At 36.3% G+C, this 23,840-nt stretch overlaps 1 protein-coding gene across 2 annotated transcripts in view; it reads right to left on the bottom strand.

Moving 5' to 3' along the window:
- ARHGAP21 (Rho GTPase activating protein 21) overlaps positions 1–23,840 on the bottom strand; it is a 133,359-nt gene that overhangs the window by 9,232 nt on the left and 100,287 nt on the right. For both annotated transcript variants that reach the window (XM_025396861.1, XM_025396862.1), the window contains exons 10-21: positions 14,838–14,996; positions 14,592–14,694; positions 11,324–11,360; positions 8,987–9,112; positions 7,682–7,966; positions 5,003–5,067; positions 4,503–4,639; positions 3,792–3,934; positions 2,955–3,110; positions 2,786–2,864; positions 2,180–2,253; positions 2,013–2,102 (exon numbers count right to left, since the gene is read on the bottom strand). In XM_025396861.1, coding sequence (XP_025252646.1) covers positions 2,013–2,102; positions 2,180–2,253; positions 2,786–2,864; positions 2,955–3,110; positions 3,792–3,934; positions 4,503–4,639; positions 5,003–5,067; positions 7,682–7,966; positions 8,987–9,112; positions 11,324–11,360; positions 14,592–14,694; positions 14,838–14,996 — 1,454 coding nt within the window. The remainder of the gene's footprint in view (positions 1–2,012; positions 2,103–2,179; positions 2,254–2,785; positions 2,865–2,954; positions 3,111–3,791; positions 3,935–4,502; positions 4,640–5,002; positions 5,068–7,681; positions 7,967–8,986; positions 9,113–11,323; positions 11,361–14,591; positions 14,695–14,837; positions 14,997–23,840) is intronic.

The raw sequence follows: 23,840 nt of genomic DNA, 5'->3' as shown, positions 1-23,840 counted from the left end.
TCTTCTGAAGCTCTTTGGTTAGGTTTGCTTTGCTCTGAATGCCTCACTCTTTTGTATATTTCTCTGTTTATGCATTAATTTCCATAGACGGTATTCCTTGTTTAATTATCAGACTGTCAAAGGTATGGATCTTTTGCTTTCCTTCATTAAATCTTACAATGTCTGATATATTTTGAATTCAGTATTTGATTAAAATAACTTTAATCAACCCTAATAACATATCAGGGGGCTAAAAATCACCACCGAACTCAAAAAGCCAAACTGGAAAAAAGGGAAAAGCAATTGCTGCACACCTAACATGTTAACTAGTGTAGCACATACCTAACGACACCATCACTGCAGAGGAATAAGAGGAAATTGTGTTGAAATCAGGATTTTTCTAGAGAGTTGGCTTGGTAGAAAGAAACTATGTGTGGGAAAGGTGTACTTAAAACTGGGCATGCAGAAATGTTTCTGGTCTCCCTCTTAGAATATGTACTCATCCTACTCTTCAATCTGTGCTGGTGTTGGTGGCTCAAAAAACACAAGTCTACCACCTCAAATGCCTTATGTAAAATTTTTACTAGATTCTTGACTATGATTTATGTTTTTAGACTAATGATAACATGCATTAATATTTATATGTATACACAGTAATATTTTATCTGGGTAAACAGTTTCAGCTGGTTCCTACATAAAACTGATAAAATAGTGTACAGTTTATTCATAAATTTAAAAATTCTATTTTTCTTTAATATTCCATAAAATACCATACCCCTTCTTCAAGATTCAGTGTAATTATATTACAGACACAAAAAATTCTGCAGTAAAAACCTATGCTAAAGATTAATTCAGTACTTTCTAAACTAACTAAACCAACACTCTTTTCTTTGTACTGATGAATGATATAATAGATTTCAGGAAACACTGACATTAATTGGAGACTACTTCAGCTACAATTATATTGAAAACTCTTTGGCTCCTACAGTATGAATTTCTGGAAACAGTCTAGGCTTTCATTTCCTTTTTTTTTTTTCTCCCTAACCATTTTGTAGCCCTATCACTACGGAGGAAACTGAGCATCTAAAGGAAGTAAGCTTCTTGATTTGCAGGTAATAGAGGTTGACACTCTTCTCATATCAATCCTTACTACAACTTCCAGAACATGCACAACGACTAAACTGATCTATCTAAATCACTCAGAAAAGAGTGTCAGCAATATTCCTGAGCTTGTGGTATTCTTTCATTTTCTTCTCCAGAAATTAAAATGACTGTTTCAGTACTTTAAGAAGTAATGCCCTTGAGTTAGAAAATCATCATTTTACAATCTCTGATGATATAATGGATTTAGGCAATAATCATCAAAAAACTAAGTTAAGACTACAACCTGTCAACCAAAATACCATGTGTAGACCTTGTGTGGATACTGACTTAAGCAAATAACCCTACAAAGACAGTTTTACAATCAAGAAAAACTGAATGGGGTCGGGCATAGTGGCTCATGCCTATAATCCCAGCACTTTGGGAGGCAGGTGGATTGTTTGAGACCAGCCTGGGCAACATGGTGAGACCTTGTCTCTAACATAACTTTTAAAAAAAGAAAAACTGAATGTGAACTGAGTATTACACAATATAAAGAATATATTTTGTGGTGTTAAAAGGGATGAAAATGACTTATCTGTTTATGTCTGTTTTCACTGTATTCTATTTGGCCTTTTGACTGTTGTAGCGTATGCATATCTTACCTCTTCAAAATACTGATATACAGCTGAAAAATCAGAGCAGTAAAATTTCTGACTTTTTCATTTTTCTTACTGAATAACCATACAAGAAATCTTTTAAAATATGCTTTTAAAATGGTGACAACTGGTATTTTGGGATCTTTTGCTTTTAAAAACAATTTTAAGAAGGACTTACCTAGTGTGATGTTGAATTTATAAACCTTTTATTGACTATTTGGCATGAAGTAATGAAGCATATCTTTTAAACTAAAGCCACTAAAAGTACATTTCTCCAATAAGCCTTTAACATACCTTATTTTTTTCTGAATTTTCTGCCACTGTCTTCAGATGAGCTGAAAGGAACTTAAGTGTTTCATAATGATGTTCAGGCAAATCGTGAATCTGAAACACATTATTTTCACGATGGATTTAGAGGCTGAATTTTAGTTGTATCCCCCAAAATATAAAATAATACCTACTAGTCTTTTTAATGTTTTCAGACGATCTAGAGGATCTTCTTTACGATTGGCTTCAATAAAATCAGCATATTTATCTGATGACAAGAACAATAAAACAAATTTATTTTAAATTGCTTAGGTGAATTGTAATCTAGCTTCCCTTTAAGGATTAATTTTAAACCACAACATAAGAAAGATTTCTACATAGTCTTTGAAATGTAAATCTCTAAAATGTAAGCTCCCTGCAGGAACCATCCTATATTTACACAGCCTGTCCATTCTTCCCCCACCCTCCAACAACATGTAGTAAAGTGTCTTTCATGGCATTTAAATACTTGGCTTGACTGAAAAAACATTTTTCTACTCATTGTACCTTATTATGTCAGAAGCCATTTGAATGGTAACAATAATATTAATTTGGCTGCAAATATGTATGAACAAGATAATACATATGTTAATCAACCTAAACAACTTTTATGTTTTTAATATATGAGGGAGAACTCAACAAAGCCTCCTGTTTCCTTTGACCAAGACATTTTGTCCTGGTTCAATGGAATATTCTATGGTTTTCCAACTGTAACTTGAACCATTCCATCTGGTATCTACCTTTCATGGGAGTTAACTCACCATTTGTGAAGAGAGGCTCAGGGAGTTTTCTGAAGAAGGATTTTAGTAAACTGCTTATCACATTCAAATCTCGCCATTTCTAGGTGTACAAAATAGAAATACAGTATTTTCATATCCAATACCACCAAAGGGAAAAAAAAGGATCAGTTATTCAAATAAGCAAACTTACATCATCTTGTATATCAATATCAGCCATTCCCTTGTTGAGTTCTTCTTGCATACTTGAGATGGCTGCATTATTTCCAGGAACTCTATAAATACCTGTATATTCAAGACCTCTTTCTTCAACTAATTTGCAACATATGTCAACTATTAATGGAATATACTGAAAAACAAGAAATAAACATTTTATTTAATGCAGCACAAATGTTTAGTAGTTGTATATCACAGCTAAAATGCCCCTTTCGTCCAAAAGGAAACATAAATTGCTGTTATGTAATATAAAGAATAGAGACATTACAGATCTGGGAATAGAAAAAACCTGCAAGAGATATTTGAGACAGTAAGAAGAGAAATAGACTGAGAGAAAGAGGGACCCCCAGAGAGATAACATTCTAAAAAGTAAGAACAGGTAAGGAGAATGTGGAAACCGTTCAGCTGAATAAAGAGACAGTCAAGAAAAGAAGGAGGTGAGAGTAACATCAATTCATGATATGAATCCTAGCATAAATATATACACACACATTTGCATGTATTATACTTTCTTAATTAGGTCCTTGTTCTCATCCTTGTTTTAAGATGCTAAAAGCAGAAACACACATGATTTGAAGATGAATTGTTACCGACCATTTCAGACACATTCCTAATGGTTGAATATTCAATTTCAGAGTCAATACATTAGAAAAAAAGCATTACAGGTCAGAAATACTTAGGGAAACTAAAGTCTGCTACGAAGAGGAAAATAGATTGACAGTCTCTGTTGTCTGAAAGGCTGTATACTCAGATCCCATTATAATCACAACCGAATTAATGACTTTAGGAAATCCGGTAGGCTGGTGTCTCCTACCCGATTAGTATGAGCTGGTGGGCAGTCATCTAGTCGGACGCCGAACGTTCCTGTAGCAGTTGGCTTTTTCTCAAATGTCTTTCTCATGATACTTGGAATGCCTTTTCTCCATGTGCCTTTGTCTTTTGGGGGACTGGTATCATCTTTTGATTGCCAGTCAAAATAAAACAACAACATAAAAAGGAAATGAGTGTTTAAATCATGACTTTAAAAACATTTTATCAATGTTTACATAAATCCAAGTCCTGTAATATAAATAATACATCCTATATTTAACAAAAATATGTTCTCTTCCATATAACTTATACTTCTTCATTCTTTTATAATGTGTGCTATAATTTTCTTTAAAACAGCAAAAAAATAAATAAATAAAATCAGTGTGTCATCTTTATAGTGAGACTTCAACAAAGGGAAAAATAATAGTTTTATTTCATAAATGATAGGACCTGAATCCTCCAAGTCATTTAAATTTGTAATGTCTCTGATTTAAGTATTGTTTGTATTTTCCTTCACTTTCTCTTTATAATGAAGCTGGTGTCTTGGGCCTCACAAAGGGAAAGGCCCAATGAGCCCAGACCAGGCCTACTGTGAATTTTGAGCTAGTTGACATGGGGCCTGGTGAGTAGAAATGGTACAGAAAACATAAACGTATCTCTCCAATGCCAATTTTAAATCATCTTATTTACTTGTTAGTAAAGCTAACATCAATACCTTTACTGAGAAGTTTCCTTTCCGACTCTTCCTTCGGAGAGTGTGGGCTTTGAGTCTTTGGCTCTGATTTAGCACCAAGCAAAGTTTGCCTGATGCTGAGACTCTGGCGAGGTGTTTTTGGCAACTGCTCTGCTTTGCTGTTGAAGGAAATGACATTTGTTAACTATTACAGTAATCCCCCTCTATCTGTGGTTTCAGTTACCTGTGGTGAGCCATGGTCTGAAAATATTAACTGGAAACTTCTTGGAATAAACAATTCATAAGCTTTCAATTTTGTACAGTCCTGCCCAGAATAAGAATCATCCCTTCATCCAGAGTAGCCACACTGTATACGCTACCCGCCTGTTGCTATATGGGAAAAAATATAGTGTAGAGAGGATTTGGTACTATCTGCAGTTTCAAGCATCCACTTGGGGTCTTGGAATGTATCCTTGCAAATAAGGGGGATGACTGTACTGATTTTATATCCAAATTAACTGCAGGCAAGGTGGGATTCTCACCTCATCAGACTGTTATATTCTTTTATTCTTCGACTAATTAGATCCCTGTTAGTGACTCCAGTGTCCTACAGAATAAATAAAGTAAAATTAGAAAATCAATTCTAAATATCAATAAGTAAGTGATGATCCTTACTCTTTTGAGGCTTTGTATTGTACTGCTTTGCTTGTTTAACAAAAACATTACTATCATGTGTTCTCAGTGGAGCTGTTTCAAAGCTTCTATTCAATATCACCATGTGACAAATGTTCCAAGTGCCTCCCAACATTGCCAGAGGGTTTTGTTTCTTTTCTGTATCCATGCAATACCTAGGATAGTACCAGCAAGTAACAAGTTTTCAATACTTATTGAACTGATCTGTCCATTTAAAAATAAATGACTACGAAGCAGTCAGTGTTTTCTCTAATACCAGAAAGAATGATCAGCGTTTAAAAAATATACGTGTAAGTGATTTTTCTTCAAAAAGAAAAAGAAATAATATAGGTGGATAAAAGATGGAAACAGACTGCCAGAATGTGTTAGTGACTAATTTGTAAGGACAGTGAAACCAAGGATCAACTAGTATCAAAAGTGGCAGTTACAGTACCAGAAAAGAAAAAAAGAGAAAAGCTTAAAATTTGCTTGATTTTTTTTTTAACCTCTGTGAGTTAACTTGTATAAAATGCTATATGGTAAACCCAGAGTTGACCATAACGTGATCCTTTTATTCCTATTCATTCCAATTATACATTGATATTGAGTGGGGTTCTCAATTTTTTTTAACTTGCCTCGTTTTGATTGATACAGTTTACAAAGAATACAGTCTTTAAATACAGGAGTAAGTTATCTTGAATTTAAATAGACCATTCCAACTTATCAGCTGAGAGATCATATGATTAAGATCTAGAATAAGACTGCCTGGATTTAAATCCTACCCCTGATGCTTAAGTCGCTGTGTGACCTTAGGGAAATGATTTAGCCTCTCTTTGCCGCAGTTTCCTTATTTGTAGAATGGTGGTGATGATAATAGGACACATTCATATGGTTGCTGAGATTAATGCATGTAAAATGTTTAAAATAGTATGTGCCATATGCTATGTGCTCAGTGAATTACTGTTTTCTCATCTATGAAACTGGGGAAAATACTTGTGTACCTGTATCTTAAGATTAGATGGTGATGATAATAGCTCACACTGAGTAAATGTTTATTACCTGGCAGGCTTTCTTCACATGCATTACCTCATTCAATCATCCAAACGGCTACTATGTGTCACAGAACAAGTCATCTGAAGGAGTTTTAACAATGACAGTCTACTGCCCGAGAGAGTGCCTGACACATAGTAGGTGCCTGTTACACAGAACTCCTCTGAACTATTACTTAAAGCTGAAATCCACATCTAAGTTCTTATTCTCCCTGTTTATTTTGCAAAAATTCAGGTCTGATGCTCTCTGTATAGCGGGTAGTTGTACAACATAGGTTGCACTGATAAAGATCTGGTGTTACTTTTTAACCACAAACAAGGCAAAGTGTAAACTACCAAAGGAAAAAAGCACACTTTTCCTATGGTACACGTTTTAGTACTTTGAATTGGATATAATGGAAATGACTAAATTAGAACATAATCTGCATAAGTTTACATTTAATGTAGGCATTCCTGAGTACTATAAGAGAACTCTGTGCCCCTTTTTTGGTTATAATAAATGGGCATGAAAAGTGAAAACACAGTGAAGAAAAAACTGTGTTAATGATAAGAAAATACTTCAGCAAATGCTGACTTAATCACTGCTAAATTTGCTTGATAAAGTTTATAGTTATACGTACTTTAAAAACCATCTTTCCTGTTGAAATTCCTACTGTAAAAATATCTTGATGATCATAATTCTCAAATCCCTAAACACTTCTGCATGAAAAAGAAAAGCTGGGCTGGGCGCAGTGGCTCACACTTGTAATCCCAGCACTTTGGGAGGCCGAGGTGGGCAGATCACGAGGTCAGGAGATAGAGACCATCTTGGCTAACATGGTGAAACCCCATCACTACTAAAAACACAAAAAATTAGCCGGGCATGGTGGCGGGCGCCTGTCGTCCAAGCTACTCAGGAAGCTGAGGCAAGTGAATGGCCTGAACCCGGGACGGGGGGCTTGCAGTGAGCTGAGATCACGCCACCGCACTCCAGCCTGGGCAACAGAGGAAGACTCCGTCTCAAAAAAAAAAAAAAGCTGACTTATGATTTTTGAAAATGCAAGTTTTCTTAGAAACTAATTATTGTATGACAGTAGGCTGTATCATATTCTTGACTGTATAATTCTAATAACAAAAATCATCAGTATCACTCTGCATTTATATGGTTATTTATACTGGTAAGTATGTTTACTGTAACTTAAGCACTACAACAATCCTGTCTTTGAAAGATGGAAATGGATCTGGAATAACTTGGTCACAAACGACCAGGACTAGGAATGTAGTTCACTGCTTCTCGGTATGCAGAATATATAAATAACCTATGTTTCTAGTTCAGTGATGGTGATTTTCCAATATGTGAAAATAATATAAAATAGGTATGTCTGAGTTTTCCATCAACTGTTTTACATGAAAATAGCACATTATAATTTTTTATAAAAATGATGTATCATATTCCTTAGATGTTTGTAAGAAAGTGTTGTGAAAGGGTCACATTTCTCCAGCATTCCTTTGAACACCCACCTCTTCGTTTAGGTTGCTGCTGTCCTGGATCGTCTTGATCCAAGCTAACATATCGTCTCTGTCTTCAGCCTGAAACAGGCATTCGCAGTCGGATGTGGTGAGTCGAAACACATTTTTCCTCTTGGTCTCACTGTAAGAGATGTCTATCAAGCAAGCATTAACACTGATGGGCTGCTCTTCCTCAGACGGAGTCGTCTGCTCTCTTTTATCTTTGTACAGGTAAAGTGAATGACCCCGAAGTACAACATACATCTGTTTCCACGGCCGAATACTTCCACCAACTCGCTGGAAAACATCCGATATTGCATGAATAGTCAGTATTTGGCTAAATCTTTGTGACAGGATAAGCATATTAAGCAACACCCTTCCTCTGTGCTTATACATAACTAGTGTAGCAGATGGCAGATTTAGCTCAGTACCTATTTGTGAGGAGAGGAAGATAAAAATTGTGGACCGTAAACCGAGTTAGGCAGTATATGCATATCAAAGTCAAGGACAGTGAAATCCCAACTTCAGTTGGGAAGGCAAAATGAACAAAGCAAATCAAAGAAAACAAATGTAGCAAAATATATCAAAAACAGTAACGGAACAGAAAATTTAAAAATCAGTCCAAAAAACCTTTTGAGTGAAAGACTTACGACTTACAGCACACAAATGACAGAAACTGCAGAAGTTCTCAAACAATTGTATACTTAACTAATTAACAGAGTTCATCAACTTTATATGGCTAAGCAACTCTATCCACATCCAAAGTGAGTTTTCTGACAGCATTAAAATATTCTTATATATAAGCTGTCCAAATATTATAGAACATTTTTGCGGCAAAGTTTTTTTCTATTGAAATCTACTGGATGCATATATTGATATTTTTATGCTTGTTTAATTTTTAAAATACAATGAAACAAACTTATAAAGGTAACTTAAAATAAACTGAGAAAAGAGATATAAAAATTTAAAACTGAACTGCCACTTCCTAAAGGACAATGGGAATAACCCATTGCTAATAAACTAATAAGAAGGGCAGAGTTCCTTCTTAAATACTTTGGTTTCTTTTTTACATTGCCAAAACGTAAGACAATATGCATGTTGACTACATGCAGCTGACACACAGGACAAAAAGTACTAAATTAAAGCAATAATTAGAATTTTTTTAGGGAATACTTTTTTAATGTAGAAAAATATATTTATAAATTTTTTTTTCACTCTTTAATCTGGGTATCATGCCATTTTATGTATACAGGTTTTATGGTTTATTTGTCAGGGTCTGCATTTCTGACAGTCAGGGTGGCTTAGAAAACACACTACCTTGCCCTTATCGGTGACAAGAGGCCGGAAATGGAGCCACCCTTCCTTGGCAGCATCACTGAAGACCTCTGAGGAAGAATCTTTTCTGGACCCAGAGTCTTCCGATGACTTTTGGCTGTCTGTGATCTATAGAAAGGACCAAGAAAACAAGGGAAAACAGCATTTTCCTTTATAAATATTTGCACATTGAAACTGCTTTGTGGAAAACTCTTATTTAATGTTTCAAGTGAAGGGCTATTTTTGAAAAATCCTAACTTTATATTTTTAAAAATTTCTAGTCTCATTTAAAAAATGTGAATTGACTATCATTTTTTAACCATTAAACATAACAAATGGTATAATTTTCCTGTTCTCATCAATTCACATTTTAGTGAAAAATGAGAAAATGATCGTTTTGTGATTTATGTCATTTGAAGAATGAAAACAGCAAGATGCAATAACGAATGGCTGAGAAGCAGCTAGAAACTGGTGATGCTGTGGCAGGGCTTCTCTGAAGAAATAATATTTTGTTGAAATCTGAAGGAAAAATAAGGAGCCAGCCATAAAAGGTCAGAGGGAAGAGAAGTTTGGTGAGAATGTATAGCTAATAACTGTATATCATCATTATCACTTAAAATGTTCACTGATTAATGTGATCAACAAACAGCTAATTCTAGATCATTAAGGGTCTTTTAGGCCATGGTAGGAAGTGTGAAAGAAGCATTAAGTGACAAATCAGGGGAGTAACTGAACACCCAGTTCAAAGCTCACTGAGTACTCTGTTGAGAGTGGATTCTAAAGGGACAAGCATGAAAAGAGCTGCGACTACAGGAATCCAGGTGAGAGATGATGTCAGCTTGCATTTAAGTAGCATAGGTGAAGACAGGAAGATTCAGGGTAGTCTGGAATTGATATGGGGGAGAGTGAAAAAGAAGAAACATGGCTAGTTCTGAGATATTTGGCTTCATCAAGAAGATGAATGGAAGTGAACTTGCTGAGATGGGGAAAACTTAAGGGATAATGAGGTCTGGGGGTAACGGGTCTAATCATCACGTAAACCTTGAGTTGCTGATTAAACATCCAAGTGACGGCAGCTGACATGAGCTGCAGTTCAGGAAGGAGGTCAAGGATAGCCACGTAAACTTTGGGAAACCTCTGCATAAGATCACTGAGGAAATCAGGGTAGATAAAGAAGGGTCAGAACAACTCTGGGCATTCCAACATTTAGATATTAGGTGGAGCAGAGGGGATGGAGAAGTAGCCTTTCAGTTAGAAGAACAGGAAAGTGTGGCAAGATGGAAGCCAGCAGAAGAAAGCATTTCAGGAAGGGAGCTGGAAATTGCATTGAATACCAGCAAGGGTTCAAGTTAAAAACCAACGTTAACCATTAGTTTCGGAACCTGAATGTCAGTGTTGTTCTGATGTGCGTGAGCTGAGAAGTAGAAACTATAGTTTTTTTCAAGGGGTTCTGCTGTGAAATGGAGTAACGAATAAAGCGGGATGTGGATTCCAGGAAGGTTTCTATTTTAATGTAGGAAATAGAACATGGGTGCATACAACAGTGAACAAGTCACTGGAAAAATGGTGACTGTGCAGAAGGGGACTGAGAAACTTAAGAGGCAAGAGAATCCAAAGAAGTGTGAGGTGCACAGTAATATTTATGGTAAGAATAAGGAAGGCAGCAAGTGTGGGTATAAAGGCAGGGGACTGGCTGGGGATGGTGGCTCACGCCTGTAATCCCAGCACTTTGGGAGGCCAAGGCGGGCGGATCACCTGAGGTCAGGAGTTTGAGCCTATCAACATGGCAAAACCCCATCTCTACTAAAAATGCAAAAGTTAGCCAGGCGTGGCAGGCGCCTGTAATCTCAGCTACTTGGGAAGCTGAGGCAGGAGAATCGCTTGAACCCGGGAAGTGGAGGTTGAGAAAGGCAGGAAACTGATATTTTTGGAGATGGTAAATAAGGAAATTCCTGTCTAATAGTTTCTATGTTTTCAGGGAAGTACGAGGGGAGGGAGAAGAGAGAGAACAGGGGTGGAGTGAGGGGTGTTAGGGGAAGCCACGAAATAATTTCCAGGATAGAAAAACATAAAACAAAATACAAAAAGGACTGCTGGGCAGTTAGATTTCTGGCCTTGAACTGATAAAGTCAGAAAAATCAGCACAATGTGCATCAAGTATTACGTACTTGAATATGTATAGAAATTAGAAGAGAACATTTTATACATGATATTTTCCAAATGTACTCAATACTTACAGAATAAAAGATTACAATATTTAAATATTAAATGTCTACTGGGTAAAAGAAGTACTTCTCTATGAAGAGAGAAACTAAGGTAAGGAGAAACTCTAATACTAACCTTGATTCCCTTCAGACTAGATACGTGCTTAAAGGACCTGTTGGGAAAAAAATACATAAATATTTTCAGTAAGTGCAAAAAAAACTTAAAGATATAAGAATAATTTTATTACCATTAATCTTTCAATAATAATCTGACATTTCATCATTAATACGTTAAATGTCCCCTATTCAATGGAAGTGAAAAAAAAAAGCTAATTTTATAAAAAACTTTCCACTCAGTAATTAAAACTTTCTTAATTGATCTGGTAAGTTAAAATTGTTTCTGCTTAAAATGTGGGGCTTTCTATTTTTTTTTTTTTAATCAAAGACAAAGCTACTCAGGCTGAACACTGGGTTTTATGTTATTAGTTAACCATAGCTGCAATGCTATATTAAGGATTTCCATGATGTTAATTATGATCAGTAAGCAGTTGCCAGCAGCAGCCATCTTCAGGGAGATGCTTCCTGTCATCTCCACTCATCCTGCTGGTGGATACCCTGAACTGGAAATGTGGCAGGGAGGGCGCAGTTAGGGACAGTCCCGGCCCTTCACTCTTCTACTCCAACCACATTCTGACTGCTTTCAAAAAGGAGGACAACTGTTGCCACTGAAAAGGCTCAGTGCTTCAGGAGACAGGTTCATGTTAAAGTAATCGAAAATAATTTAACTTTTATTAAGGGACAATAAACTTTTTTAAACTCAAAATTCATTTAAGAAACTTAGAGTTTCTTGAAGATGTTACTAGAGGTGTCACTGTTCTCTCCTCTCAGAAACGCCCCCACCACGCCACAAACAACAATGTAATCAGAAACAGATATGCAAACTCAATCTTCAACCATATCAGAAGACACTGTAACTCTGAACTACCCTATACAAACAAAAAAAGGTGGCTAACTGCAGTGAAGTAAACAATGGATACAGGAAGAAAGAAGAGGGCACCGTTACTTGCAGATCTCAAAACTGCAGTACATTGATTTCTGAGAGATTGAAACCAACCATCCATTGTTTGGAACAATGGAAAATAGCGTGCTGAAGCTGGTGACAGGAGCCTCGTTTGTTACCACGGAGTATCAGAGGAGAATGAGGAAACATACAGTCCTGCCATCACTGCAGGAAACAGTGTGTAGCTGGTGTAGGCTGCGGTAGACTCTGAAATAACGGCAGTTTTTGATATCTTATAATGAGGAAGAAATAAAAGCTAAAATAGCTCACAAATCCAACCCTGTATCTTTAGGAAAATTCCTGCTAGCCTGGAAGCAAGCCCTGCTAGCCACACACAAACCTCCCTGAAGTAGCTGGTCCAGAAAGAACTAATTTTATTGGAATATAAAGAATAACCAAATGGAACCCTCAGAGGACTATATGCAAAAATAAAAAAGACAAATAGCTCTTTAACACAAGGTTCAATATCATAGATGTCAGTATTCCCCAAGTTAATTTATAAATTAATCATTGTATCAATGAAAATGTACATAAGAATTCAAGAACTAGAAAATCTGAATTTAAGGTTCAAATACTAAAATAAAAATAGCCAGGAGAATTCTGAAAAAACATAAAATAATGATGGATAATAGTCTTACCAGATAAGAAAGACATCATAAAACTACCATAATTAATAGAACCTGTTATACATTAATATACAGATAAATCAACTGAATAGAGCCCCAAAATAAAATTAAATACATATGACTTAGTATATAATAAAGATAATGTACTGGTGGGAAAAGGATGACATTCAATAGGTGCTTTTGGGACAACAGAGATATTAGAAAATGTAAAGTCTCTCTATCTCACTAATTAGAATAAATTAATTCCAGGTGAGTCAAAGTTGTGAGTTTACAAAAAAATAAAAAAATAAGTAAACATAACTTTTGTTATAATTCTGGAGTAGAGACAATTTTTCGATACAATACGACTCAAAATTCAAAGGCCACAAAAATATTTCCTAAATTTAGCCACAGAAAAAATTTCAAATATTTTTGCATGGTTTAAAAAAAAATGAAAAATATTGAATTAGGAAAGACTTGCAACAACACATCACAGAAAAATGTTAGCTTCCTTTATATAAAAAGGATGCAGAAGTCAGAAGAATCCATAGAAAATAGTCAAAAAATATAAAAAATCAGTTCACAGAAAAATATATCTTAAATATATGAAATGGTGTTCAACTGATAAGAAAGCGTCAAATTAAAACTGCAAAATGCTATTATGATAATTAAAAAGATATGTATCAAGGTCTAAACAAAACACTGTGTTAGAATATAACAGCAGAGGCTTTTGTATATTGCTGGTGGGAATGTGGTTCGGTATAATTTTTATGGAGAGCTATTAACAATAGATATTAAAATTAAAAATATGGCTGGGCATGGTGGCTCATGCCTGTAATCTCAGCACTGTGGGAGGCCGAGGTGGGTCGATCACCTGAGGTCAGGAGTTCCAGACCAGCCTGACCAACATGGTGAAACCCCGTCTCTACTAAAAATACAAACTTAGCCGGGCGTGGTGGTGCATGTCTATAATCCCAGCTACTTAGGAAGCTGACGCAGGAGAATCGCTTGAACCCGGGAGGTGGAGGCTGCAGTGAGCCGAGATCGCGCCATGGCACTCCAGCCTGGGCAACAAGAGCAAAACTGTCTCAAAAATAAATAAATTTTTAAAATAAATAAAAATATACCTTTGATGTAAGAATCCTGTTTTCAATTGTATTTATTCACACATGTGCTAACTGCACTATGTGCAAATACAGTCAATAAAGTATTTGTGATAGCATAAGATTTGATCACTATAAATGTCTATTAATACAGAGTATTGGTTAAGTATATCATGGTATAAACTACTCAATGGAAAATTAAAAAATCATGAAACAGCATGAGCCAGGACTATATGCATTTAATGATCTCTAAGATCAGTGTCTATATCATGTGTCATTTGTTTGTAAAAATAATTAGAATACAATACACATATATGCATATTTAGGTAGTGTACATATGATTTTATGTACAGAATAGCTCTAGAATTACACAAAAGAAAACAGTAACATATTATGTCTGAATAGTACTGAATGGCTGCAGTTTTTAGGGTGAGAGTATTTAACATTTTTCTACCATTTTTGTGTGTTATTGATTTTTAAAATTCAATTTAATGTTACCATTAACAACTTTATTTGCATTTCTAATGTCAAAGTTAGAAAACATAAGACCATCATTCAATTCTGAACTTATATGTCCAGGTCATGCTGAATACCCATCCACATGCAAATATTTAAAATAATACACCTGAGACTTACAATTTTGCATCTTCTCTGTAATCATCCAGACCCTCATCATATGATTTTGATCTTTCTGTCTTTGAGTTGGGCTGAGCATCCAGGCTAGGAGGGCCAACAGATTCTGTAATTAATTAAAATTCAGTATTTAGACATTCACAAGTGGTTCCCAGATTCTTTTAATGGTGGAAAGATCAGTTTATCATACTGTTCTAAGCGGAAAACAGAGCATGAGATATGGTTTACAAAACCACCCTTTAGACGTACCGTGGTCATGTGAGAGCTGACGGCGAATTATGGGAGCTGAAGTTGTGAGGGTGGGAGGAACTGTTGCTATGGAGGGGACCTGAGAGGTAGAGGCTGATATAACAGCAGAAGCAGGGATATGTGCAATATCATGATCAATGCTAGGGCTAGTTGGTTCATCTGTAAGAAAAAAGGAAAATCAGAATGTTCAATGACCTAATCGTTATTAATAAAACTCATAGTCAGTAACATTATTAAGGGGGTCAGATAAAGATTTTAACACTTCACCACCAAAGCACATCACTAAATGACCTATTCAGTCTGCTAAAAATTGATTTACAGTTATTACTCTAGTAATTCTAAATAATTCTGAGAATATGGTATAAGAAATTAAATGAGCTGCTCTGCCAACCAATTAATGCCTTCACTAACTAATTGTCAAGGTACTAAAGTTTATAGGTACCTCGAACCTAAACCTATCAAACCAGAGCAATAATCATATACCACTCAAAAGAATTACTTTTCAAATTTTAAATGTATCACAGATTATCACTTCAGGAAATTAAGCAAGGTGATTGGTTGAGGCTCAGTTTTCAAAGCATTAATTCCTAAAACCGTATCTCCCCCCTCATCCCCACACAAGTGTATCTCAATTTCTGTAGAAAGACAAAGTCCAGTCTCTAGCTTCCAAAATAAGTTTCCAGAGACATTTGTACAAAATTCTTACTCTTATAAAAACATCAATGATTTAAATTCTAATACTTGAGGCCAAGAAATGTAATTCAATAGGATGCTAGAACTATAATCCTTAAAATTAAACGCCCCAGAATAAAACCTGTTAAAGAATGTACTACAATGATAAACCAGGGTTTTGATGCCTTGATTTAAAAGGTCCAGCTATGTTAATTTTTAAATTCTAAGAATGCTGTACCATATTATCAGGATTTTACTCAAAAAGACCGATAATGTTACAAAAATATAACATTTCCATCTTATGGCCAAAATCAGTAAATTCTAACTAAGTTTAGCTTATTTTCTATTTTTACAACTTTCTTTAAAAGCAGCTCTTTACATTTTAGCAAGAGAAGACATTTTGGAAATTTCTCTATGTACCACTTTTTACTAAGTAAATGACAGTTTATATCATGTCAGTAAGAATACAGTAATTCTTTTTCCAAAATCAAGAAGATAACTGAAGTTTTAAAAATTCAGTGAGGATAACAATTTAATTTCACTAAAACTTGTATTTAAAACTGATTTTGATATTTAAATTAGCACATGTAATAAAGTTTCTTTAAACAATACATGATATAAAGCAGGCTGGTTTTATAGAGTCTGCTGATCCATAATTCTGTTATAGATTAATGAATACTGATGTGAACAGGAATATACTGTATTCTTCAAAAAGTATCTGACTCATGCAGAATTAATAAATCTTTATACTGGGATAAATCTTTGAGGAGAATGATTTTATGCCTTGCAAAAGTAATGAACGTGAAATTCAAATTGTACATGGATTAAGCATTATTGCAAAGCATTAAATACAATTTTCAAATTTTGTGTCCCTGGATTTCCTGATGGTATTCATTCAATCCCTTCCGACTTACTATACTTTGGAGAAAATTTCTGAAACACACTGGATTAAAATAATCAGTTTTAGATATGTCTGCAAAAATAGGTGGGAGGATAGATACTCACCTGTTCTAAAGTTGGACTGAATGGAGAAGGCGTGGGAGAAGAGACTAACATTGGGCTTACTCATTTCAGTATTGTTGCATTCTTTATAATAAATGCCTTTTACTGGTATGTTAAAAGGAGAAAAGGAAAAGCTAAACATACTTTTAAAGTAAACACAATTATATTACCTCACATTTACAGACTATACTAATCCCATCCTTTATTCCCTTTGAAAATATAAAAACTTTTCTACTGGTTTAAAAATACTGCGTTAGGAATAATCCAAATTCAAAAACTCTAATTTTCACATACACTTTAATTATTACCAATATGCAGATTACGTAAAAACAATTTCAATTTCTCTTATTTTCCAATGTAGAAAAATAGACATTAGTTGACCAAACGGAAAACAAAAATTTTTCATCTCATATACAAACATATTCAAAAGCATCATGATGTCACACTTTCAAATGACTTCTAAATTTTTAAATAAAATATTCTGTTAGATGAAAACCAATCATCTTTATCCTAGGCATACCACATACTACATTAAGACATTAATGCATTCAAAACGTATTTATGAACTACTGGGGTTACAGATTTGTTATTAAGTGGCATAAACATTCGTGTTAAACTAAATTACATAATCAAAGAACTGACTTAAGAAATGAAGTCTTGGCCGGGTGCGGTGGCTCACGCTTGTAATCTCAGCCCTTTGGGAGGCCAAGACGGGTGGATCACCTGAGGTCAGGAGTTCCAGACCAGCCTGGCCAACATGGCAAAACCCTGTCTCTACTAAAAATACAAAAATTAGCCGGGCATGGTGGTGCGTGCCTGTAGTCCCAGCTACTCGGGAAGCCGAGGCAGGAGAATCACTTGAACCTGGGAGGCGGAGTTGCAGTGAGCTGAGATCATGCTACTGCACTCCAGCCTGGACGACAGAGCAGGACTCTGTCTCAAAACAAAAAAACAAAAAAACAAAAAAAAACTGAGGTCTTCATTTACTTTCTTCACTAAAAGACCCAGAGCTCTTTTTAATAAAAAGAATGGTGAAGGATACGTAAGTTGCTCCACATCAAAATTCAATATGGTTACTGTTTCTTAACATGTAAAAAAATACAGGCCTATATATCCCAAAATTTTGCTTTGGAAAACAATGTTTTCCAAAAGTAAATAATCCTCACAGATAATATCTACTCCATTATTCATTTGGATTTTTTCCAAATGGAAAATATTTCAAATTATGTTTCTATTGATAATATTCATATCTGAACAGGAAACTTTCACTGTTTATTGCTTATCAATATTTTAGAAAAAACATCTTAAAGATTTCATATTGTGAAACTTCATGCATAACTGTTACACAATCATTTTTCAGATATCAAAGCATGAAAGAAGAGAAGTCCTCCTATATGAAGAGCTCTTATAAGTAAGAACCACCAAAATCACAGCGGAAAGAACAAAACACATGAAAACACAACTCATGGAAGAAATGCAAAAGCCTCATAAAAATGTAAAAAATACTTGTAAAAACCTATTACTGAACTGATCAAATAAAAGCAAGATGAAACAGTGATTTATAACTGTCTTTTCATCTCATAAACTGACAAGTATTTTCACTTTAAGATGTTCTCATCCTACTTGATCCTCTTCGTATTCTTCAAGATAACTACAGAGAGTGTATCTATGCCTGTCTATCCCAGAGATTCAACAGGATTTCACAGGAGTGGCTGGCCCTCCGGTGGGTGGGCATGATCTAGGCCTATCCCTCTGAATCCACAGAGATTGGCCAAGGGGTGACAACCACGCAGTCAGGGCCCCTGATATTAATAGTATCTCCAGGATTCAATACATGGGCAGTGAGAAAACTATGGGCTTTCTCCTCTTTTCCTTGAACAGCAACTGTAGAAATCAGTAAACTGTTGAGTTGTCACCAATGGCCACCTTTTCTACTATGTGGAGAAAAATTATCTGAGAATGAAGAAAGCAAAACAAAAAAAGATTCACAGTGGTGGCTCATGCCTGTAATCCCAGCACTTTGGGAGGCCAAGATGGGAGGATCACTTGAGGTCAGGAGTTCGAGACCAGCGTGGCCAACATGGTGAAGCTCCATCTCTACTAAAAATACAAAAATTAGCCAGGCATGGTGGCGCACGCTGGTAATTCCAGCTGCTCAGGAGGCTGAGGCAAGAGAATCGCTTGAACCTGGGAGGTGGAGGCTTAATGAACTGAGATTGTGCCACTGCACTCCAACCTGGGCAACAGAGTGAGACTCCATGTCAAAAAAGAAAAGGAAAAAAAACCTCACTCTTGATGTCATCACTTGGGTATTTAGATGCAGCCATGCATGGAACCAGGTCTACCACAGAAGTTCTTCTCTGTGAGCTAACATTACTTCTTGGCATGAGCTAATTTGAAATAATTGCCCTGTCCCTGGAACCAAGAGAATTATGATGAACATAAATGTGGAGGGCAATGCGTTTCTACCACCCTGACAAATGTGCATGTCTTCTCAGAACACCCATTGTCCACTGGTACAGGTTAGGGCACAGAGCAAAAAAAAAAGTCCCTTCTAAGATGAGCTGAGTTATCAGGAATGTTTCTCACAGCTTATCATAATTACAAAGAAGCATATAATTAATGTACTTTATATTTTATAATTATAGTTGACAAGAGTTTTATGTAACTCGGTGAAATTATCAGAATTTTCAGCATAGACCATGGCAGAATAATCAGTTCCCTGACATCCCTGCTGTTTTATTTCACCTCTGGTACGAAGTAGTATTCCTACCCTCTCCCCAAATTACAGCATAATAATTTAAGGAATATTAACACTATTACTTATTTTAATGACAGAGTAAACTGTATATTGCAAAGACAGGGGTAAATTTGTATAAGTTGAAAGAAATGGCAACTAACCTGAAATTATATATGTGGTTCCAAAATAGCAACAGCATGTATATATCTCTTTTACTAAAATATGGAAATTGAATAAACTGTCTCTGTTCCAACTCCTACCAGAAGGGACATACCTCAAGCAAAATACACTTAAAATCTTGATTTTTCCTCATCCTTAGGGAAAAGGAGAGGAAATACAGCTAATGGATCCTGTGTCTTAAAAATAAATTCAGGCCAGGTGCAGTGGCTCACACCTGTAATCCCAGCACTTTGGGAGGCCCAGGCGGGTGGATCACGAGGTCAGGATATCGGGACCACCCTGGCTAACACGGTGAAACCCCATCTCTACTAAAAATACAAAAAATTAGCCAGGCGTGGTGGCGGGCACCTGTAATTCCAGCTACTCGGGAGGCTGAGGTAGGAGAAGGGTGTGAACCCGGGAGGTGGAGCTTGCAGTGAGCCGAGATCACACCGCTGCACTCCAGCCTGGGCAACAGAACGAGACTCCGTTTCAAAAATAAATATATAAATAAATAAATAAATTCAGATGTGACAAATATCCTTTCTTTTTACTTGCCTTCTGAGATATACACTCAATTTAAATCAAAGGAGGTGAATGGCTAAAGTTAAATGATCTTATTAAGTCAAGCATAAGCTCCTTCTTTCAAGTAACAACGTATTAATCTTTGGTAATGCCACTTTTTTGGTATTTTTTTTTTAAATCAGAGTTAAGCCCAATGAAATAAAGACATCCTGAAAAATCGAACTCCTTAGGCAAGTTTAAATTAGCCCCATTAATACCAATTACTGAACATCAGGTAAAAGAGCTGATAAAAATGGCATGCTGGAGCTGGAACTCCATTTACATTACATTTAAAAGGCCTGGAGAAAGAATGTTTAAAAATGATGCTAATATATTCACATGGCCTTCTCATCTTTGACCCAGCAACAGACCTTGAGGCTCACTAAACATTTTTCACTAATCATAAATAAAATTTTTGAAGCAATAAGTCCTGTTTTATATGAACTGGTGAGGGGTGCCCATCACCTAGTTCAAATATTCCCAATTTTTATAATAATTAAGCTCATTATCATAACTGGAATTCAGTTTTCTAATTAAGACCAAGTTTCTTTAATGGTCAGTTCTGTGAACATGGATTTAAATTAACATTTGGCTTTTTGAAAGTCATTTGGAGATTTGGCTATCTTAATAACCAAAAGGCCAATGCTGTATCTCCCTATTAGATAGAAATGATTTTACAGTGGTTAGGAAGGGAAGTATTTTGAATAAATTCCCTATTTATGTTTGCCATAGCAAGATGGCAGTCAGTGCTGACGATGAGGGAGTGGAGTTATAAATCCAAGAGGAACTACTATGAAGTAGGTATCTGAAAGGGAGGTGACAAAATCAGAGTAAAAGCAGGGATGTGTGTGATATGGGCAGCTCGTCTACAAGAAAGCAGGCACCAGTGAGCAGAGCAATGGCTCTAAATTTACAAAGGGCAAGTGGAAGGATCACATCTAGATTTGCCACGGTTAACAGGTTACAATTACTTGGCTGAAGTTTTGCAGTCCCATAGACCAAAGATAACTAAACCTTTAAGATCTGGGGGTGAGGGTGTGTGTCCACGGGCCCATGCACAAGCATGTGTGTATGAAAAATGATCCAGCTTGCCAGCTGACATGCTGCAACAATTTCAACAAATTCAACATTTACTTAGAAATTTAATAAATATCAGGTCACCAATTTCACTAATCTATCTTGAAAATTATTCTCAATTCTAGTACACAGAAAAGCAGCGAGAGAGTAGAAATGTGGATGACTGAGTAGGGAAGTCAAGAGACCTGGTGTGTTTCACTTTGCAAAAGCCACTTAACTTTTTTGGATATTACATTCACCACCTATAAAACAAAGAAGTTGGACTTGGATGGTGAGAAGGGCCAATTCTAGTTCAAATGGCCAACAGTTACAAATCCACTAAAGCGGCAGAATTACCTATTTAATTTATGTAAACATATAAAATATTTTTAGGTTTTTATAAACCAGGCATTTGTTAGAGGGCTTCTGAGATTTGGGTCTATTTTCAACATTAAAGGAACTAGGTGAAAAGGCTCCAAAGTCTATTTTAGTGAAACAATTTCACAGTTTGTAAGAGCTAGGTTTTGGGAGGGCACAGTGGCTCATGCCTGTAATCCCAGCACTTTGGGAGGCTGAGGCAGGCGGATCACCTGAGATCAGGAGTTCGACACCAGCTTGGTCAACATGGTGAAACCCCGTTTCTACTAAAAATACAAAAATTAGCTGGGTGTGGTGGCACACGCCTGTAATCCCAGCTACTTGGGAGACTGAGGTGGGGGAATCGCTTCAACGTGGAAGGCAGAGGTTGCAGTGAGCCAAGATCATGCCAGTGTACTCCAGGCTGGGTGACAGAGTGAGACTCCATCTCAAAAAAAAAAAAAAAAAAAAAAGAGCTAGGTTTAAAAAAACATATTTCCCTAAATAAATAAGCATAGCAATCTATAAAGTGTGCTACAAAGAAATTTAAAGTGTTTCAGAATAAAAGCTAATGTGGCCGAGTGTGGTAGCTCATGCCTGTAATCCCAGCACTTTGGGAGGCTGAGGCGGGCGGACCACCTGAGGTCAGGAGTTTGAGACCAACCTGGCTAACATGGTGAAACCCCGTTTCTACTAAAAATAAAAAAAATTAGCTGGGCATAGTGGCGCGTGCCTGTAATCCCAGCTACTTGGGAGGCTGAGGCAGGAGAATCACTTGAACCCGGGAGGTGGAGCTTGCAGTGAGCCGAGAGAGTGTCATTGTACTCCAGTTCAGGCAATGAAAGTGAAATTCCATCTCAAAAACAAACAAAAAACTAATGGTACTACCAAAGAAAAGATAAAAGAGCATATAAAATTATTTACTGGTGGAACATTTTTGTTAACCAACTTAACACTTCTAAATCATCTTGATATGGCAGTGCCAATAAGGCTGTGACCATCAAATTCAATTTAACCTAGGCTAACCCTCACTGAGCACACACACAGCCAACGTTGGGGTAAGACGGAGTAGTCTTAGAGATATGACAAAAGCATGGAGAAAGAAAGTGAAGATGAAACCCTGGGTGTGGGTAACAGTCACAGTGTTTTTGTATTACTAGTAATGAGGAGTATAAATCAGAGAAGTGTAGGAAGTCAGGATTTTAGAACACACTGCAGTATCTGCTACTCACCATAGGATTACTCATGAACAGCTCACATTGTTATGGTTTGTGTTTACTTATAAAAGAAGTTGAAATTTATTTTCAGGACTTACTATGTAGCTTTATAAAGTGGGGGGGGGGTGGGAACAGTAAACAAAATACTGTTAATGAGTAATATTTCAAATTTAAAAAAATGTATTCATTTTGTATGCCTGTATGCCTCCTAGAACCTTAGTATATAGGAGGGGTCCTATATACTAAATAGGGTTTTATCAATAGCTTTACAATTGATAGCTTTAAAAATGTTTCCATAGAAAAGAAACAACAGTCCTCAACAGCTTTAAAAATGTTCCCATAGAAAAGAAAAACTCAACTGGTACTCAAAGAGAAGCATATTATACTGTAAAATGATGGAGAACTCTTTTCATAAACCCACTGGGCACCAGGGGAATAGAAGCATGGGCCTTGGCTGGTGGCAAAAAGAGAAGGAAAAAAGCCCCTGCATCGCGCGCCTCCAGGGGGCGCTCTTCACAGGCATTCTACCTACACAGCACCCTCCCTGGAGCTGTGCTCTGCGATGAGGCTGAATGAGGCAAACCTAGACACCCTGTCTCTATCACTTACTGTACGATTTTAAAGAAGTTATTTAGCCTCTCTATTCCTTAAATTTCTCACTTATAAAATGAAGATAATATTAAGGACATAAGTCATCACCCGTTAGCAGATGTTTTAGAGCTGCACAGTCATTATGATGAGAACTGTCTTGTTGTTTTGCTATACATTTAACCAGCATTTCAAAATTCTTTCAGCCATTATCTCAACAAATACTTACTGAGTGCATTCTTTATGCCACACAGTGTTCTAGGCATTAGGGACACAAAAGTGAACCAAAGATTTAAAATTTCTGCTCTCATGTAGTTTATGTTTTAGTTCTACTGAGAAACATGTAACAACAACAAAAAACATGTCAAGTGGAAACAGTAATATGAAGATAAATAAAAAAGCTTAAGAAGAGAATGTCAGTTTCTGTGTCTGTGCGTGGGATACCTGTTTTAAATAGGTGAGTCACAAAGGCTGCTTGGATAAGATCTTTGAGCAGAGACCCAAATGTTACGAGGAAGTCAGAGGCTTGTGACTATCTGTGGAATGTGTTCCAGGGTTGGAAACCAGCTGTACCTGTCCCTGTAGCAAGGCACGCCTGACAGCAAGGAGGCTGGCGAGGCTGTAGATGGGATGCATATGGAAGACTGT

Source organism: Theropithecus gelada, chromosome 9, assembly GCF_003255815.1.
Source record: "Theropithecus gelada isolate Dixy chromosome 9, Tgel_1.0, whole genome shotgun sequence".
Classification (NCBI taxonomy): Eukaryota; Metazoa; Chordata; class Mammalia; order Primates; family Cercopithecidae; genus Theropithecus; species Theropithecus gelada.
The sequence above is the reverse complement of the archived record's forward strand: the minus strand, read 5'-3'. Positions and strand labels throughout refer to the sequence as shown.